Source organism: Erythrolamprus reginae, chromosome 2, assembly GCF_031021105.1.
Source record: "Erythrolamprus reginae isolate rEryReg1 chromosome 2, rEryReg1.hap1, whole genome shotgun sequence".
Taxonomy (NCBI): domain Eukaryota; kingdom Metazoa; phylum Chordata; class Lepidosauria; order Squamata; family Dipsadidae; genus Erythrolamprus; species Erythrolamprus reginae.
In genome coordinates, this window is record NC_091951.1 from 194,090,321 (window position 1) to 194,108,495 (window position 18,175).

General features: G+C 41.7%; 1 protein-coding gene across 1 annotated transcript in view; it reads right to left on the reverse strand.

The window, feature by feature from the left end:
- The window catches only part of ITGA5 (integrin subunit alpha 5), a 121,524-nt gene that overhangs the window by 52,775 nt on the left and 50,574 nt on the right, over positions 1 to 18,175 (reverse strand). The window contains exons 4-9 of the mRNA XM_070740995.1: positions 9,452 to 9,575; positions 6,282 to 6,343; positions 6,091 to 6,136; positions 3,743 to 3,868; positions 769 to 813; positions 342 to 385 (exon numbers count right to left, since the gene is read on the reverse strand). Coding sequence (XP_070597096.1) covers positions 342 to 385; positions 769 to 813; positions 3,743 to 3,868; positions 6,091 to 6,136; positions 6,282 to 6,343; positions 9,452 to 9,575 — 447 coding nt within the window. The remainder of the gene's footprint in view (positions 1 to 341; positions 386 to 768; positions 814 to 3,742; positions 3,869 to 6,090; positions 6,137 to 6,281; positions 6,344 to 9,451; positions 9,576 to 18,175) is intronic.

Genomic DNA, 18,175 nt, shown 5'->3' on the forward strand with positions numbered 1-18,175 from the left:
TAACTTCGGATAGCAGGGGACATTAAATGGATGCTTTGACTCAGAAGCACCGAATATAGGAAGTGGTTTTTGAGGACTTAAGACACATAGTGATTTGGGGGAAGGCTGGCATTAAATTACACCTGGAGAAAACCATATGTTTGGGTGCATTCTCAACAATGTGCGAGAGCGGTCAAAATGTTGCACTGGTCCCTGGCCCCCTCCAAGTAGCTTTCAATGGGATTATAGGACCAAAGCTGCTCTAGTAAGAAGGGGGCAGGAAAGGTGATTATCACAAACCATTTGAGAATCGGGGGGGGGGGGGGGAGAGAGAATAGAAATGACAAGAATATGGCACTTACATATCCATAGGTGAGATTTCCTTTCGGAACACCAGCTACGAAATCTGCAAGAAGCAAAGATATACACGATATATAATATGGCATTACAGCATGGGTTCTTGTACTTAGCAGCTATTCAAAATTGATGACAACCCCCACTTCCTCAAATCTTATGACCCAAGTTCTGAAGATCCAATGTTCCCCCACCAACTGTAGTCACGTGACAGGGTTTGGGGTGCCCAGCAACCAGCCTGCACTTTAAACTGTATGTAGCATCCCACAGCCATGTGATTTCATATTTATTATGATGGGTTTTTTTGCCAGAACCTGGTATTTATTGGTGTGTGTACAGTCCCAGCTTCTTATCCCCCCCCCAAAAGCATACGTGTACTATCTCCCACAACAATGAATGCAATAATCCTCCCTCAAGCCTCCCTCACTTAAGTACCTTCAGTTGCATCTCCGCTGAATTCACCTACAGCCACAGAATAGCCTAGGAACAAAACACAAGGAATAATGCAATGGATGACAAACAATTGCTTGCTAATAGCTACCAAAACCGTTGGAGGGTTCCGTTATCTCTGCAGAACAACAGAGTATCCTAAATCGCAAAATAATAGTGATTTAGCCTGCTTTCGCCAGGAATGCAACCTAATCCTGGTTTAACCAGGAGTGCAACCAGTCATGGGCTCCTCCCCCCACATGGGGGGATGCCATCTGGCCAGTGGAAATGGCCCGGGAATGGCACGACCGATAGCTTTCGGCCCAGGAACGGCACAACGAACAGATTCCTGGTGAAAATCATTGGGTTTTTTGCTTCTGCTTATGCACGGAAGCAAAATACGAGCGAAATAGCCAAAATCTCATGAGATTTGGTTTGCTGCGCATGCACAGGAGCCAAATTTTGATTGGGCGTGCACGTGTTGGGAGTGCGCCTGTCCACCACTGAGGACCATCTGGTTAGCGCAGTAAGTGGCTGCCCAACACTCAGCCTCATCTCAGTTGAGTTCAAAAGGGTCAGCCCTTGTGCTTTCCCTAAAGATCAGCATATGCCATTATTTGTAGAGAACAAAATAAACAAACAAACAAACAAACCATCACAATGTTTGCATTTGGCATCAAAGAAAGATCGACTCCTAGAACAGAGCTCATTTCAATTCTAGTGGGAACCCTTGTTGGTTTGTTACCCTGGAAAGACAGCCAATCGGAAACAAAAGAACTTCATAGCATTTACAATATTCTAGAATATTTTCATCCTTGAAGAACTTGAAGAAGTGTGGTTTACAATTCCTAGAATCCCCCCTCCCCCCCGCCATGTTATGCTTTTCTTGTTGGTTGGGGAATTTTGTGAAGGGAAGTCCACACATCTCCGAGTCTCCAAGACTGAAAAAGATTCTTCTTGGACAACTGTGATGAGTTATTTATGGACATCGCTATTAGGGAATGACACACATCAGTGGCAACACTTCCCCTCAGAAATGGAGAACCACAGGTCAGACGGAGCATATTGTCTGGTTGAGGTTTACAGTGACCTCCGAGTCACCTTACGAGTCCGTGGGCTTGATTTGCAACTCATTAACTAGCTTTACTCTCTGAACTTAAAGGGTGGGTAAAGGGGCTGACCTCTGGCCTAGGAAAATCAGAACAGCCAAGAACTCTTTCACCCCCTCTGCCAGTATGAACCGCATATCGCTTTCATGCAGCTTGGCCTTTTGTGTAAAGAGCACCTCATGGGCTCTGCACTGGTTCCATTTATGTTCTTCATTGCCTACAGGCATGAAGAACCAAGCAGAAAACCTTTTGAGGGAAATGCTGCAGTTCAGAAGGGATTAATGAGCCTCCCGCCTGAGTTTTCTATTGGGGAGAGAGCTGGAATTTTCAATTTGGGGAAGACAGTCGAATTGTAGGGTGTGTTGAGCTCCTTGGAACCTATGACAATAAGGCAGGATGTTTTAAGGGTCTGACTTTTGTGAGTCCAGCAGTTTAATCCTGGTATAAACAGAACTGAGGATGAGAGCCAGTTGGGTCTAGTGGTTAAGGCACCAGGCTAGAAATCAGGGGACAGTGAATTCCAGTTCCACTTTAGGCAAGAAAGCCTGATGGTCACCTTGGGCCAGTCCCTCTTTCTCAGCCCAGTTCACCTCATAGGGTTATTGTGGAAAAAATAGGAGAAGGAGAAGGAAGGAATATTAGGTAAGTAAATAATCTTGAATTATTTAACAACAATTGTGATAGTGATGATAATCATCATTGTGGCAGTGCCTGGAGACAGAGGAATAAAAGAGAAAGATCTGGAGAAGATAACAAAATACAGTGGCACCTCTACCTAAAAACACCTCTACTTAAGAACTTTTCTAGATAAAAACTGGGTGTTCAAGATTCTTTTACCTCTTCTTAAGAACCATTTTCTATTTAAGAACCCGAGCCCGGAAAAGATTCCCAGGAAATTTGAGTGTGGCATGAAGGCCTGGCCAGTTTCCTGCCATTCCCCCTTTAATCCCAGCCATTTTGGGCTTTTCTGGGCTGCCAGAGGAGCCTTTTGGTGGCACTTAAGGAGGCTTTGGCAGTCCAGAGCGAACGAAGCATTTTCCTTTCTCTGGCTTCTTGGAGAGGGAATAAACCTCTGCCAGTGCCCAGAGAAAAGAAACGCTCCCTTCCCTCTGGGCAGCCCAGAGTGAACAGAGCATTTTCCTTTCTCTGGGCGTTTGGAGAGGGAATAAACCACTTCGCTGTGGTGACTCCCTCGTGCTGCCTCTCATGCACCCAGTGCAAGCACCACTTGAACACCATTGGCATGGACAAGTTCGCCATTGGTCAATTGCAGAAGGCAGCTTTACTCAGAACAGCTTCCATTCTGTAATAATATCTGTAACACTGTCAAACATCTTCATCTGCCTATCCCAGGCCTTGGTCAGGAATCGATAGGTAGGCAAAAATGCCAAACCCAGTCTGAACTTCTGACTGATCAATAATGATAATAAAGATGGTAATTAATAATGATGATGATGATGATGATGATGATGTTGAAAAACAACATTTAGCTGATATTAGGATCTTAAAATCAAACTACGATGACTCTGGCATAAACTAGTGCAGGTGGTCCCAGTGGTAATCGGCACACTGGGTGCTGTGCCAAAAGACCTCAGTCGCCATTTGAAAACAATAAACATTGACAAAATCACAATCTGTCAGTTGCAAAGTACATCACACAGTCCTAGACACTTGTGATATCGTAATACGAAATCCAGCATATAAATTTCATTGCTGTGTTTTTTGTGAATAAAATAATAAATGAATGAATGAATAAGATAAAACCATAAATAAATAAATAAGTCAAAATCTGAGAAAAATCAATGCTGTGAAATAGACTCTGCCAAATGCAAAGCAGCTTCTCCATCATCTGTCTTCTCTGTTGAACTTACCTAGGTAACTGTCATCTGCTTTGATGTGAGCCTGTTGTGTCTTAAGCTCGTCTTTAACCACAACAATTAAATACTCAGGGTCATAGGATTTTTCAATGGCCTCTTGAGTTGCTGAGATCACTTGGCCTAAGGAGCAAGCAGAGTGCAACAATTAGCGCCTTGGACTAAAATCAGAGAGACCCAGGTTCAAATCCCTACTTAGGCTGGAAATTTCTTTAAGATAAGGAAAACTATTGATGTCTTGCAGCTCAAGTTATTTCACAGAATTGTTATGGGGAAATAAGTGAGAGAGGGGTGTCAAATGTTTCTTGGGTGTGTGTGTGTGTGACATCAGCAAGAAAAAAAACATAATGGCATTTGAGAGATGTCAGAGAAAGATTTATTTTTATTTTATTTTTATTTATTTATTTTGTCCAATACACAACAATACACAATGAAGGTTATAGAGGTTATACTCGAGTAAAATATACAGCGTTCCCTCGATTTTCGCGGGGGATGCGTTCGGAGACCACCCACGAAAGTCGAATTTCCGCGAAGTACTGATGCAGAAGTAATTACCCTATTTTTGGCTATGAACAGTATCACAAGCCATCCCTTAACACTTTAAACCCCTAAATTACCATTTCCCATTCCCTTAACAATTATTTACTCACCATTATTATTGGTACTCACCATTGAATAAGACACTTAGTGATCCTGATATTTATAAACATAATTATTTATTAACCATAATTATTTTTTAGCGATAACAACGTTGATTGGGTGCGATTTCGGCCAATCAGCAATGGCAGACAAAAGTTTGGAGATGACATATGATGTCATTGGGCAGGAAAAACAGTGGTATAGAAAAAAAACCACGAAGTATTTTTTAATTAATATTTTTTGAAAAACCGTGAAGTTGGAACCCGCGAAAATCGAAGGAACACTGTATTAGAGAAAGAATAGAAGTGAAAATTTAGGAATAGAATATATCAATTAGAGAATAGAAGGATATTATGAGAGTAGTATAAGAAGATTAAAATAGAAGAATAGTAGATATGAGATATGAGATACAGGAGAGACAATAGGACAGAGGACGGGAGGCACGCCCCTTATTATTATTATTATTATTATTATTATTATTATTATTATCATCATTGTCAGAGACAATGTTGTGAGCCACTCCGAGTCTTCGGAGAGGGGCGGCATACAAATCTAATAAACAACAACAACAATAATAATGTTCAGATATGTGAGGCAGCTGGCGCTGATGGTTGTCAATCAGTCACATGGAACTTGAAAACAAATTACACATTTCAAATAATGCTGTTTGTGAATCTTAGCCACTGCTTTCCTGCTCAAAACTAAAGAAAGGAACCCCAACCCCCATGGATGAGAAGGTACGCTTGAAAATAGGACAAAATAAAATAATAAGATTTATCTGATCAGGCAAATAAACACTGTCAGATAATGAATACATAAAACACAATGTATTTCAAGTAACCAAAACAGAGGGAAATATGCTTTGAAAGGAATCCAGTCCCTTCCTAGCTCTCTAAAAGGGATTCTACTCGATCCCATGGAGGCCTTTTCCCCCCTATATCAAATTGATATAAGAGTTCTGAATCAAACTCATTTTCTGCAAGGGCCCTTTATGTGATGTTCTCAGACACCATATGGAGGGGATGGGGAGGGAAGACAGCACTGGAAAAAGGGACTCAGATGTTTTTTCACATTACGACTGTTGCACATGGTCATGTGTTAAAAATTCAGATGCAACTGACTCATATTTATGATGATTTGCAGTGTCCCAGGGTCATAGGATCACCTTTTGCGGCCTTCTGACCAGCATATTCAATGGGGAAGCCAGATTCCCTTAACAACCATGTTACTAATTTAACAACTCTTAGCAATTCACTTAACAACTGCAGCAAGAATAATCATTAAAATGGTGGGGTAAAACTCCCCTAACAACTGTCTTGCTTAGTAGCATACATTTTGGGCTCATTTGTGGTTGTAAGTCGAGGTAACTACATGCATTTCCATCAGATCAGCTTTGCAAGCTTTGCAAAAACCAGATTCCCCTATGGCACCAACAACCACGTTGACAACAGGGCAACATCCACCTCTATCCGTGCTTACAAACATCATTTCTAGTGGTTACCTCAAATTCCCAGTATTTGTTTTTTAAATATACAGAACTCCCTAATCTTTGCTTCTGCTGCCTCTTCTCTTCCTTCATGTCCAATTAAAATTCCTCAAAATACCGTTTCCCACTGTAAACTGGGTTGAAGGTGAAAAAAGATAAAACCCAGGCCTGCCCCTAAGTTATGTCGTGCAATTATGGGCAGACGTAGCTGCCAACTCACCTTGCCAGAAGTAGCTTCCAGGGCCACCAAGAAGAACCCGTCCTGCCTGCAGAGAGAAAGGCATTTTTTAAAATGATCTTAAATTCTTATTTAACCGCCTCTACCTTCACGTGTTGGAGATTTCCCCCTTAAATGTCCACACCTAATGTGTATTGTCCTTACACTGCCCCACACTCAAGAAGGAAACTGACCTTGGTGAATTCAGCACTGAAACCACTTTGGCAATATCCTTGTCCAGCAGGTGAGTTTAGATCTGGCAGGAGACAGAGAGAAAGAGAAGAAAGAAGAGAGTTGAGAAATTCAGAGACGCTGAACAAGAAATGAGTGGCATGAAATCGTGGTGCAACAACAGTTTATGTGGGTAATGTAAGACACCCTTGATATTGCAAGCATGCATTTAAAAAAATGAGATGTCTTTCAATTGTGTTTTCTGCACCCAGACACACACATGTACCATGTTCCCCCCAAAGTTATATTTTTTTGAACCCTGAAAGAAGTACTTGGCCGTATTGCCATTCACTCAAAAGCCCGATTGGGCTTATTATCAGGGGGTGTCTTATTTTGGGGAAAACCGGGTATTGGAGGGGGTTCGGGATAAAGCTCCCACTTAAAGGCATTAAGGAATCCAAAATTATCTATTTTACTCCCCTTGCTTCTCTCTCCCTAAAATTAAACCCAACATTTAATCTGATATAAACAGAGCAAAGTTTCATCATCATAATGACTGAGCATCAGCCATGGGGAACATATGGTGTTCATTTAATAATCAGAAGGGCCACAGGTTTTCCATCCTGCGGTACAGAGCTTTTTTTTTAAAAAAAAGGCCATACATGAACTGCTTATTTTAATAAAATAATGTGGGATGTATTTCTTTAAGCACTTCATCAATGCTTCGTGAATGATAAAAAGTGTAAAGATGAGTTACGAGCAGGGATGTGCCAAGTTCTTCTATTGGGGAATGGAACATTCTGCTTCTTCCTCTGGATTGGCCAATCTCCTTTGGACCGTGCCATTGCAGGGGTGGTCTGGCGGTTTTCAGAAGTAAATCATCTAAACTGGAAGCAGTTTCAGGCATCCTGGGTGTGGTCTGGGCATGAAACAGGCCTGTTTAGTCCAGAATGCCATGTCTAGGATAACTCAAACTGTTTCCAATTCAGAGAATTTACTCTCAGAAACAATCGTACTGCCCCAGAGTGTCATGGTCCAGAGGGGAATAGAATGTTCTTTAGTTCAAAGGAATGCTTCATTCCCACATCCCTAGTCATGACAGAAAGCGATTTCTTCCAGCAAGCATTTAAAACAATATTTTAATTCAATGCCATCTGGAAAGAGGCACTAGCTATGCCTTGCCCTCCAAAAGGCACAGGCATGGAATAATACTCTCTTAGTCTCATGTTTACGTATATGTTTTGTGATTACGGCTTAGAATTCATATTTTTATTCATTAATCAAATTTATAGAGCTTATCTATCTTACCAAAGGGAACACTGGGCAGCACACAATAAATATTTGGGGAGCATCATTGAGAAGACCTACAACATCTCTCTTTTTCTGTCTGTCTGTCTCTCTCTCTATCAATCATCTTTATTATTTCTATAAATACAGTGATCCCTCAATTTTCGCGATCTCGATCTTCGCGAAACGCTATATCGCGATTTTTCAAAAAATATTAATTAAAAATATTTTCCCACCCGATGATGTCACTCTCTTCCTTTCTCATCTTTCTTTCTCTCTCTCTTTCTCTCTCTTGCTTCTTTCTCTCTCACACTCTCTTCCTCCCTCTCTCATCTCTTTCTTCCCTTCTCTCTCTTTCTCTATCTCTCCCCCTCTTGCTCTCGAGCGGCGCGTGGGCGGCGGGGAAGACCCAGGGAAGGTTCCTTCGGCCGCCCAGCAGCTGATCTGCTCGGCAGCGCCGCAGCAGCGAGGAGCCGAAGATCCGGGTTTCCCCTTTGCGTGGGCGGCGGGGAAACCCGGATCTTTGGCTCCTCACTGCTGCGGCGCTGCCGAGCAGATCAGCTGCTGGGCGGCCGAAGGAACCTTCCCTGGGTCTTCCCTGCCGCCCACGCAAAGGGGAAACCCCGATCTTTGGCTCCTCGCTGCTGCGGTGCTGCCGAGCAGATCAGCTGCTGGGCGGCGGAAGGAACCTTCCCTGGGTCTTCCCAGGTGCGGAAGTAAAAACACCATCTGCGCATGCGCGGCCATGGAAAAAAAGGGCGCGCACGCACAGATGGTGTTTTTACTTCCGCACCACTATATCGCGAAAAATCGATTATCGCGAGGGGTCTTGGAACGGAACCCTCGCGATAATCGAGGGATCACTGTAACTCCTTCCCCTTTTCCCCACAATACCAACCCTGTATACTCCACGAGTCAAAAAGAAGGCTGTGAAAATATTCACTGTTTCCACTCCTTCCCTCAAAACATCGCTATAGAGCACTGCAAACCAAGACAATAGACACAAGAACAGTTTTTCCCCAAATGCCATCATTCTGCTAAACAAATATTTCCCTCAACACTGTCAAACTATTTATTAAGTCTGCACTACTATTACTACCAATTTTTTATCATCATTCCTATCACCCATCTCCTCCCACTTATGACTGTATGATTATAACTTGTTGCTTGTATCCTTAAGATTTGTATTAATATTGTTTTCTGATTGCTTACTTAACCCTTGACAGTCATTAAGTGTTGTACCTTATGATTGTTGACAAATGTATCTTTTCTTTTATGTAAACTGAGAGCATATACACCAAAGACAAATTCCTTGTGTGTCCAATCCTGGCCATCTCGGCCAATAACAAATTCTATTCTATTCTATTCTATTCCTGTGGCCGATGATCACCCAGCTGGCTTTCACGCCTAAGGCAGGACTAGAACTCACAATCTCCTGATTTTTAGACAAGCATCTCAACTACTACTCCAAACAGTGCCATGCTTCAAAATTTGTCATAAAGGCCTCCAGGTGGGGAATGTAGTATTGCTAATTTGCTATAGACTGTGCTATAGACTCCACCTGACATTTTACATTTCTAAAGCATACTTACAGTTCTGGATTATCTCTTCAGAGAAAGGTTAAAAACAAGAAAGGATAATAATGATTGTTTTCTCTCAGGAAAGCCTAAAGCAGGTAGAGATATGGACCACAGCTCTCATTCCGTAAATGAGCAAGCAGCCATTTTCTAAGAGGGCGTATAACATGCTCTCCATGTTTCAAATTGTTCAACAGACTTCAAAGATTGGAGACCGAGGCCAGGTTTTCTGAGGTTCCCCTCCCCATTGACTATTGATTATTTTAGAGGATGAACCTCTTCAATAATATTTTCATTAACAATCCCTTCTCTCACAGATAGCACATTACCTGAGCGGCAAGGAGCATATTCCACAAATCTAGTAAAGTTGTTGATTGACAGGTAGCACGTGCCCACAGCTTCATGTTCAGGTTCATCCTTAGTTGTCCTCCATCTATACAAGGGCGCACAGGCCTGGGTAGGGGAAAAAAATCAGCCTAGTAAGCAAAGGCAGAGAGTTCAAGGGTCCAATTGTGACATCTAACCTGCAGCCAACCTTTCCATTGTTGTCATTAGATCAGTGTTTCCCAACCTTGGCAACTTGAAGATATTTGGACTTCAGCTCCCAGAATTCCCCAGCCAGCAAATGCTGGCTGGGGAATTCTGGGAGTTGAAGTCCAGATATCTTCAAGTTGCCAAGGTTGGGAAACACTGCATTAGATCAACCAGGCCAGGCCCTACCAGAGGGAAACCTTGCCTTCAGAAATTCCACTGTTCTATGGCTTCTCCCACAACCAACTTCCTTTCCAACACTTTCATTCACAAGCAAGCGAGTTCTCCTCCAAATCCTGAACATCAGTTCCTATGAAGGAAGCCTTCCTCTCAAGCAGCCAAGTCAGGCAGCAAATGTTAGGAGGTAGAAGACAGATGTTGAAGGCCAACATCTGGCCTGCATGCTCTCTCACACAGAGAGAGGCATCCTTGCTATCTCTCCGTCTTAAGTTGCAATGGAAAATCTTGCTCCTTTGCTGATGTTGACAAAAGTCAGGTTATTTCCACGGATGATGGCTGATAACTGCTTCTTCAGCTGAAGCATCCCAATGCCTTGATTCAGTGCTGTCTAGAAAAATAAACCTGCTAGCCTCACCCACCGGCAGCAATTTGTTTCAAGCAGGATGAGTTTGACAGTGCTTTTAAGGTGTCTCTGATTAAGGTGTCTTCTGATTTGTTAATCAATGAGTTCCTGGTTTGGATATAAATTCTTGAAACGTATAAATACTGCATGGAGATTTCCCAGTGCAGCCTCTGCTAAAGCTGACAAGTTTTAGAAGTTGCTTATAAGCCTCATCACTAGCAAACTCCCAGCTTGTGCTTCTTCCTGGGACTGTTTCTATTTTTTGCTCTCGCTTGTTTCTTACAGGAGCAATCTGTATTTCAGACCTTGAGTATTTGATGTGGCAAAGCGGCCTGAAATCAAAATTGAGGAAAAAATGTTCTGTCGGGCTCTCTGGTAAACTTTTCCCAAAAATTCACAGGTACAAATTTCAGACACACACACGTTTGAAAATTCAAAACAATGTTCTTTATAATGAAAAGTCACTTAAACCAAGCCCTCATTTGGTATAGCAAAGAGCACTTGTCTCCAAACAAACTGGTAATTTGTACAAGTCCCTTATCAGTTCTGTGATACTTAGCTTGCAGCTGGGAGGCAATTCACAGTCCTTCCTTTTTCACAAAGTGAAACACACTTTGCTCTGGTTTAGTTTCAAAGTGGGGGAAAAATCAGCACACAAAGGTCAAAGTCAGTAAAGCAGTCACGAAACACAAAGATCAGATAATCCTCCACAATGGCCAAACCCACAGGCTGCTATTTATAGCAGCCTCACTAATTACCACAGCCACACCCAACCACAGGTGGCCTCATTTTCTTTGATAATAATCTCTCAGTTGTTGTTGCCTATGCATCGCTCTCCGCATGCGTGGCTGTATCATTCTCTTGTTCTGAATCCAAGGAGGAGCTAGATAATTGATCTCCTTCTGAGCTGTCTGCCACACTCTCCTCCTCCCTGTCACTCATGTCTTCTTGGTCAGAGGAGCCTTCATCAGCAGATTCCACCGGGAGCAAACCAGGCCTGCAGCATGTGGATGTCTCCCCCACATCCACAGTCCTTGGGGCAGGAGCTGGGCCAGAGCTAACCACAACAAAAAAATAATCTATCTACCCATCTCTCTATCAACTTTTATAGTTCAAGCAAACAGATCGTAAAATAAAATGTGTCTCTAATATAATTTGAGGGAGGAACCCAATGACACAAGAAGAGAAAGGAATTCCTTTCCCTGTACAACCGGTGCCAAACCCAAAACCCACATATTTAAAGAGCTGGAGTCTCTTCTTCTGCCTACCACCCCCCCCCCCCAAATTGCCTTTTTAGCTACACCCCTGTTTCTCTTGAATTTAGGGTGGTGGAGAGTTGAAGCAGCAATTTGCAGTATAGCCAAGTGATGACTGAAGTAGGGAAAAAACAGCGCAATAGCATTCTTGACCCGTGAACCCTTGCAATAAATGGCAGGTAAAACTAAATGCAGATGTTGATAAATGAAAATCTTTTCTAAGGGTTTTTTTTAAAAGACATACTATAATCAAGACTCTATTGAATGAAAATCTCAAACTTCCCTTTGAAGTGGCCAGGAAAATATTCTTCATTCCAAATGTCTGTTAGAGGCTTCCTAGAAGAAGCAATGAATTGGCATGACCTACAATCTTTAGATTAGTAGTATATTCACACCAAGCCGCAAGATAACAGTATAACATAGTTGGAAGGTAACATAGAGGTCTTCTAGTCCAACTCCTTGCTTAGGCAGAAATGATATTAATTTTTTCATAATAAACTTTAGAGGACAAATTTGATTTTTAAAAAAAATAAAATAAACCCCTCAAACCCTAGAAAGTGGTGTTAGATTGATGACAAACCCAAAAGCCACTTCTTTATCACTTCTTCCCCTTTGGGGAGTTATATTAAACAGCCTCTCTGCTTACTGCTAGTGATGACAGGATTTAAACTGCAAGATTTCTAGCCATGAGTAGAAAGATTTTGTTCCAAATATTGGGATCAATAGATTTAGAACAAGGTTCTTCAATTTTGAAAAATTTAAAACTTATGGACTTCAACTCCCAGAATTCCTCAGCTAGCTTGTCGACCTGTTGGCTTGATTTAGCTAGCTGAGGAATTCTGGGAGTTGAGGTCCACAAGTCTTAAAAGCTGAGAAGGTTGGGGACCCCTGATATAGAAGACAAATGCAAGTGAAGGGGTGGGGGGAGGAAAGAGGGGAGAAGGGAATCTGAGCAGGATTCTCCACAATCCAAAATGTCAGGGTTTCGATTTCATCACTCCTCCTGTTGAATAGCGCAAGCAGAACAATGAGTGAAATGTATACAACTTCCCAGCGTTTCTTTTTAAGAAAACACCACAAGCAAAGAGAATAAACAATGGGCATTATAAAGACATTTTATACACATGCAGGAATTTGCAACCACTTAGATCCTTCCATATATTGTTGATTGGAAGGCTGGCAGCCTAAAACAGGGGCAGCCTCTTTTTTTTTGTTGAAAAGGCCTGCCACAAAGGAGACAAGCTGTGTGGAATGTAACAAGCAGGTCTTGATAACTATCTTTAAATACTCAGCTGCTTCAAAGAGGACCTAAGATAACTCTCGTCTCTTATCACAAACAACTGGACAAGACGCCAATCCTTTGAAAATGGCAGGAAGGCTGACGTGAGGGTAGCATTAAGGGCAGAAGAACAAATGTTTCCCAACTAAGTAAAAATGGAAAGGGGCAATCAATAAGCTGCCTAGGGCATCTTGAATACTGACTGATCTGACTTTATATAGAAGCTTTTCTTAACCCTAGGGATCTCCAGATGTATGGACTTCAATTCCCAGAATTCCCCAGCCACTATGGCCATTGCTTAGAAATCTGAGCATTTGGGATCATGCCCAACTGGAAGTCAATGCAATTTGCACAGAGAGAGCACAATCTGGTCTGTGACAGTAATAAAAGGTTGATTGATTGGGAGATCAGAGTCACAATTGGCTTTTGCAGGCTTTTAAAAAACCACTTGTAACTTTGGGGGACTTGTATGTAGCTTTCAAATTCAGGCTGCACACTGGAGTACCAGCCTGTACTGAGAGGAGTAAAAAATAAAGAAACAAACACAGCAGACATCCCCAACTGTCTGATTTTATTTTTGGCTTGTTATCCCTCCCAGCTTCCTTCTTTCCTTCAGGAGCTCAAGGTGACCTTCGGAGCACTCCCTCCTCAATTTTTTCCTCAAACAACAACCTTTTGAGGTACGTAAAGAGTGAATTTCCTAAAGTCACCCAAAAGGAACTTCAACGACAGAGAGTGGGCATAAACTTGCATCTCTCCAGCACCTTTAACCATATCCAGTGGTGGGTTGCTACCGGCTTGGCCTGGTTCGGGTGAACTGGTAGCAGCAGGAGTGGGAGGCTCCATCTATCTGCCCAGATTAACACCCTTGAAAATGTCCAAAGATACTTCACCAGAAGAGCCCTTCACTCCTCCACTCGAAATAGAATACCCTATGAGACTAGACTTTCAATCCTGGGCCTAGAAAGTTTAGAACTAAGACGCCTTAAACAAGATCTAAGTATAGCCCACAAGATCATATGCTGCAACACCCTACCTGTCGGCGACTACTTCAGCTTCAACCACAACAACACAAGAGCACACAACAGATTTAAACTTAATATTAAGCGCTCCAAACTTGACTTTAAAAAATATGACTTCAGTAACCGAGTTGTCGAAGCGTGGAACTCATTACCGGACTCCATAGTGTCATCCCCAAACCCCCAACACTTTACCCTTAGATTATCTACGGTTGACCTATCCAGATTCCTAAGAGGTCAGTAAGGGGCGAGTACAAGTGCACTAGAGTGCCTTCCGTCCCCTGTCCTATTGCTCTCCTATATCTCCTATACCTTTCTTCTATTCCTATATCTCTTCTTCTATTCTTTCATTGATATGTTCTCTTACTATAACTTCTTTTCTATTCTTTCTTAGATATATTTTACTATGAGTATCTCATCTCTAACCTTCATCATATATTATATATATATATATATCCACTAAAACCCTCATTGTGTATTGGACAAAATAAATAAATAAATAAAATAAAATAAAAGTCATCACGGACATTCTGCACATGCGCAGAAGTGTCACCTGCGCACTCCAGTTCCTGGGGTAAAGGTAAAGTAAAACCCACCACTGATGACTTCACACTGGCTCCTGTCATTCAGAGTTCAGAAACTGACCATCCCTTGATGGAAGGCTGCAAAAAAGGACTCATCCTGCCATGAGATTCAGCGTGGCACATTCCTGTTGCTCCAGGATCTAGTTCCCAAAGTGCTTAGAGAACTCACATGGGACAGTTTAAAAGAGGGAGCAAGCAGCAAGGGGTAATCAGTTTCTACCCTAAAATCACAAGGCCAGAGAAAATTCTAATGGCAGGGCTGGGTTATTGCACCATGTATTTTTCCTATCTGTGCAGTCTAAACTATGAGGGGATAGCTCAGCCTGTTACAGGCTCCTCTCACCAGTACATGCGGTTAAAAAGAAATCAGCACACACTGGACAACCCCCACAGTAAAAGTTGCAGCTAAGGTTACCAACATGCTGCATCTAGATAAGATCAAATTTACAAACCAGCCAGAGCCACAGGATTTGAAAATGTATACTTAATTGATATAATGTAGTCTTCTCTCTTTAAAAGCAGGAGGTATTTATTAAAAGCCTGCTCTTGCAATGGAATGAACCCCTGTTCCTTGCCCCAGTTCCCTGCCCACCTAACAGTTCAAAAGCATGCAAATGCAGGTAGATTAATCGGTACCACTTCAGTGGGATGGTAATAGTGTCTTTGGTGTATAGCCATGCTGGCCACATCACCCTGGAAAATATCTTCAGACAAGGCTGTGGCTCTCTTGGCCAAGAAACAGATGAGCACCGTACCTTAGATCAGACACATAATTGGACAGGGAATTCTTTATCTACACACACACACACTTTAAAAATGAAAACATATTCTGAAGACTTCCAATCCTGAATTCCTTGCTAAGGGAATTGTCTAAAAGTTGGAAGCTGATTTTTTTAAAAAAAAATTAAGATAACATGGGGAAATCTTAGCAACTAGGAAATAATCATAGGTAGTCCTGAACCTGCAACCACAATGAAGGCCAAAATTTCTGTTGCTAAGCGAGATTATTGTGAAGAGAATTTTGCCCTGTTTTATGACCTTTCTTGCCACTGTTGTTAAGTGTATCACCGCAGTTGCTGAGTCAGTAACATGGCTATGAAGTCTCTTGCATCCTGGACATACATTGTTTCAACTCCTAATTTCAAAATATCAATATAGTGCACTGCACAACAACTAGACGCAAGAGAGATATGTGTTAAGTTATCTAGACACCAAGACAACTGGACACAGGAACAGTTTTCCCCCCAAACACCATCACTCTGCTAAACAAATAATTCCCTCACCACTGTCAAACTATTCCCTAAGGCTGAATTACTATTACTATTAGTCTTCTCATTGTTCCTATCATCCATCTCCTCCCACTTATGACTCTATGACTGTTAATTGTATCCTTAATATTTTTATTGTTTCCTGATTGCTTATTTGTAACCTATGACAATCATTAAGTGTTGTACTTCATGATTCTTGACAAATGTATCTTTTTCTTTTATGTACACAGAGAGCATATGCACCAAAGAGAAAGAACACTTGGCCAATAAAAAATTCTATTCTACCTTTTATGAAGGGAACCTGGCTTCCCCATTGACTTTGCTTGTCAGAAGATCACAAAAGGGGATCATGTGACTCTGGCACACTGCAACTATCATAATTATGAGTCAGTGACCAAGGATCTGAATTTTAATCATGTGACTGTGGGAATGCTGAGATGGTCATAAGTGTGAAAAACAGTAATAGGCCACTTTTCCCCGATGATGATGATGATGATGATGATGATGATAATAATAATAATTATTATTATTATTATTATTAATTAGATTTGTATACCACCCCTCTCCGAGGACTCAGAGTGGCTCGCAACAACAATAACAATACAACACAAATCTAATGTTAAGAAAAAAAACTAAGTTAAAAAACCCACTATCATTAAAAACAATCAATGCTACACAATCACACCACACTCAGGTCCTACTAGTCAGAAGGGGGGGCATTAATCCCCCCATGCCTGGCGACATAAATGGGTCCTCAACATTTTGCGGAACATGAGGAGGGTGGGGGCAATTCGATTCTCTGGGGGGAGTTGATTCCAGAGGGCCGGGGCTGCCACAGAGAAGGCTCTTCCCTTAGGTCCTGCCAGACGACACTGTTTTATTGATGGGACCCGGAGAAGGCCAACTCTGTGTGACCTAATTGGCCGCTGGGATTCGTGCAGCAGAAGGCAGTCCCGTAGATATTGTAACTTTGAACAGTCACTCAAAGAACTGTTGGTAAGTTTTACCTGTAGCGTGTTTATCAATAGAAAAATTAGCCTAGGAATTGGGTAAGCCAGAGTTCCAATTTTCTTTTACTGATCATGCCTTTTAAAAAAGTTTTTTTCCAATTTAGCATAGGAATAATCTGCAGAGGTAGTCCTCGATTTACAACAGTTCATTTTGTGAATGTTCAAAGTTACAACGGCCCTGAAAACAGTGATTTATGACCATTTAGGGATTTAGGATTTAGCCACTCTGAGTCTCCGGAGAGGGGCAGAATACAAATATAATAAATTAAATTAAATTAAATTTTTCAAATGACCATTGCAGGATCCCCGTGGTCACGTGATCAAAATTCAGATGCTTTGCAACTGCTTTGCATTTATGACAATTGCAGTGTCCTGGGGTTATATGACTACCTCCCCTATGTGACCTTTTGACAAGCAATGTCAATGGGGAAGCCAGACTCACTTAATAACTGTGTTGTCAATTTAAGGAATGCAGGGATTAATTTAACAACTGTGGGAAGGAAGGTCGTAAAATGGGGCAATCTCACTTCAAAAATGTCTCACTTCTCAACATAAATTTTGGCTCAATTGTGGTTATAAGTCGAGGACTAACTGCGCTGACTGCCCAACCATACAGATTCGGCAATAGCTCCCATCACCCAGCAGAACTTGCTGGAATGATGGGAGCTGCACTTCTGGTACAACAGATTGGAGAAGGTTGCTCTGCAGTCATCCTTAAAATTTCATCCTCACAAAATTTTGTAATACAATGTGACCACAGACATCATGTTGCAATTGTAGCCTGAATAATAATGATAATGCCTGGCTTTCTAATATGAATTAAACATTAAGTGGTCAGGAAAGAAAGAGACAGTGGAGTTAGAAGCATCTTGTGCTTGTTTACTAAGAAGTTAAGTCCAGCTTTGTTCGAGGAGCTTTGCTCCAAGATGAGGGCATGTACAATTGCAGGGTTGTAAAGTTGCTATGAGCCAGTGGATGAAAAGACTACTATTTCTATACAGTGAGTGAGAAAGGCAAGTGTCTCCAGAGATTAATGCAATGTTTTTTTTTCTCAAGAAAGTGGAAGAAATATTTGTATTTTTCAGAGTATAAGACACACCTTGTTTTTTGGGAGGAAAATAAGGGGGAAAAAAATCTGCCCACCAGGTATTTATCTGGCTAGCATCCTTAGCCTGGTCAACTTCAGCACATTATTTTATCCCCTGGTGAGGGCTTAAAAAAACCTTATTCTGAGTGAGCAGCAATGAAAAAAAGCCTGCAAAGACTTAGAGCTGGAAAACAAATTCTTTGGAAAGAGTGATAATGAAAAAGCCTGCAAGCCTCTAAGAGCCAGGAAGATTGTTAGCGCCTTGTTTAGGGATGGAAAACAAAGCTTCGAAAAAGCTACATTCAGAGTATAAGATATACCCAAATTTTCAAGCTCTTTTAGGGAGCAAGAAGGTGCGTCTTATACTCTGAAAAATACGGTAGTTTATTTTTTGATTTCCTCACTCCCAGATTTCATCTGATTGCACAATAACCAA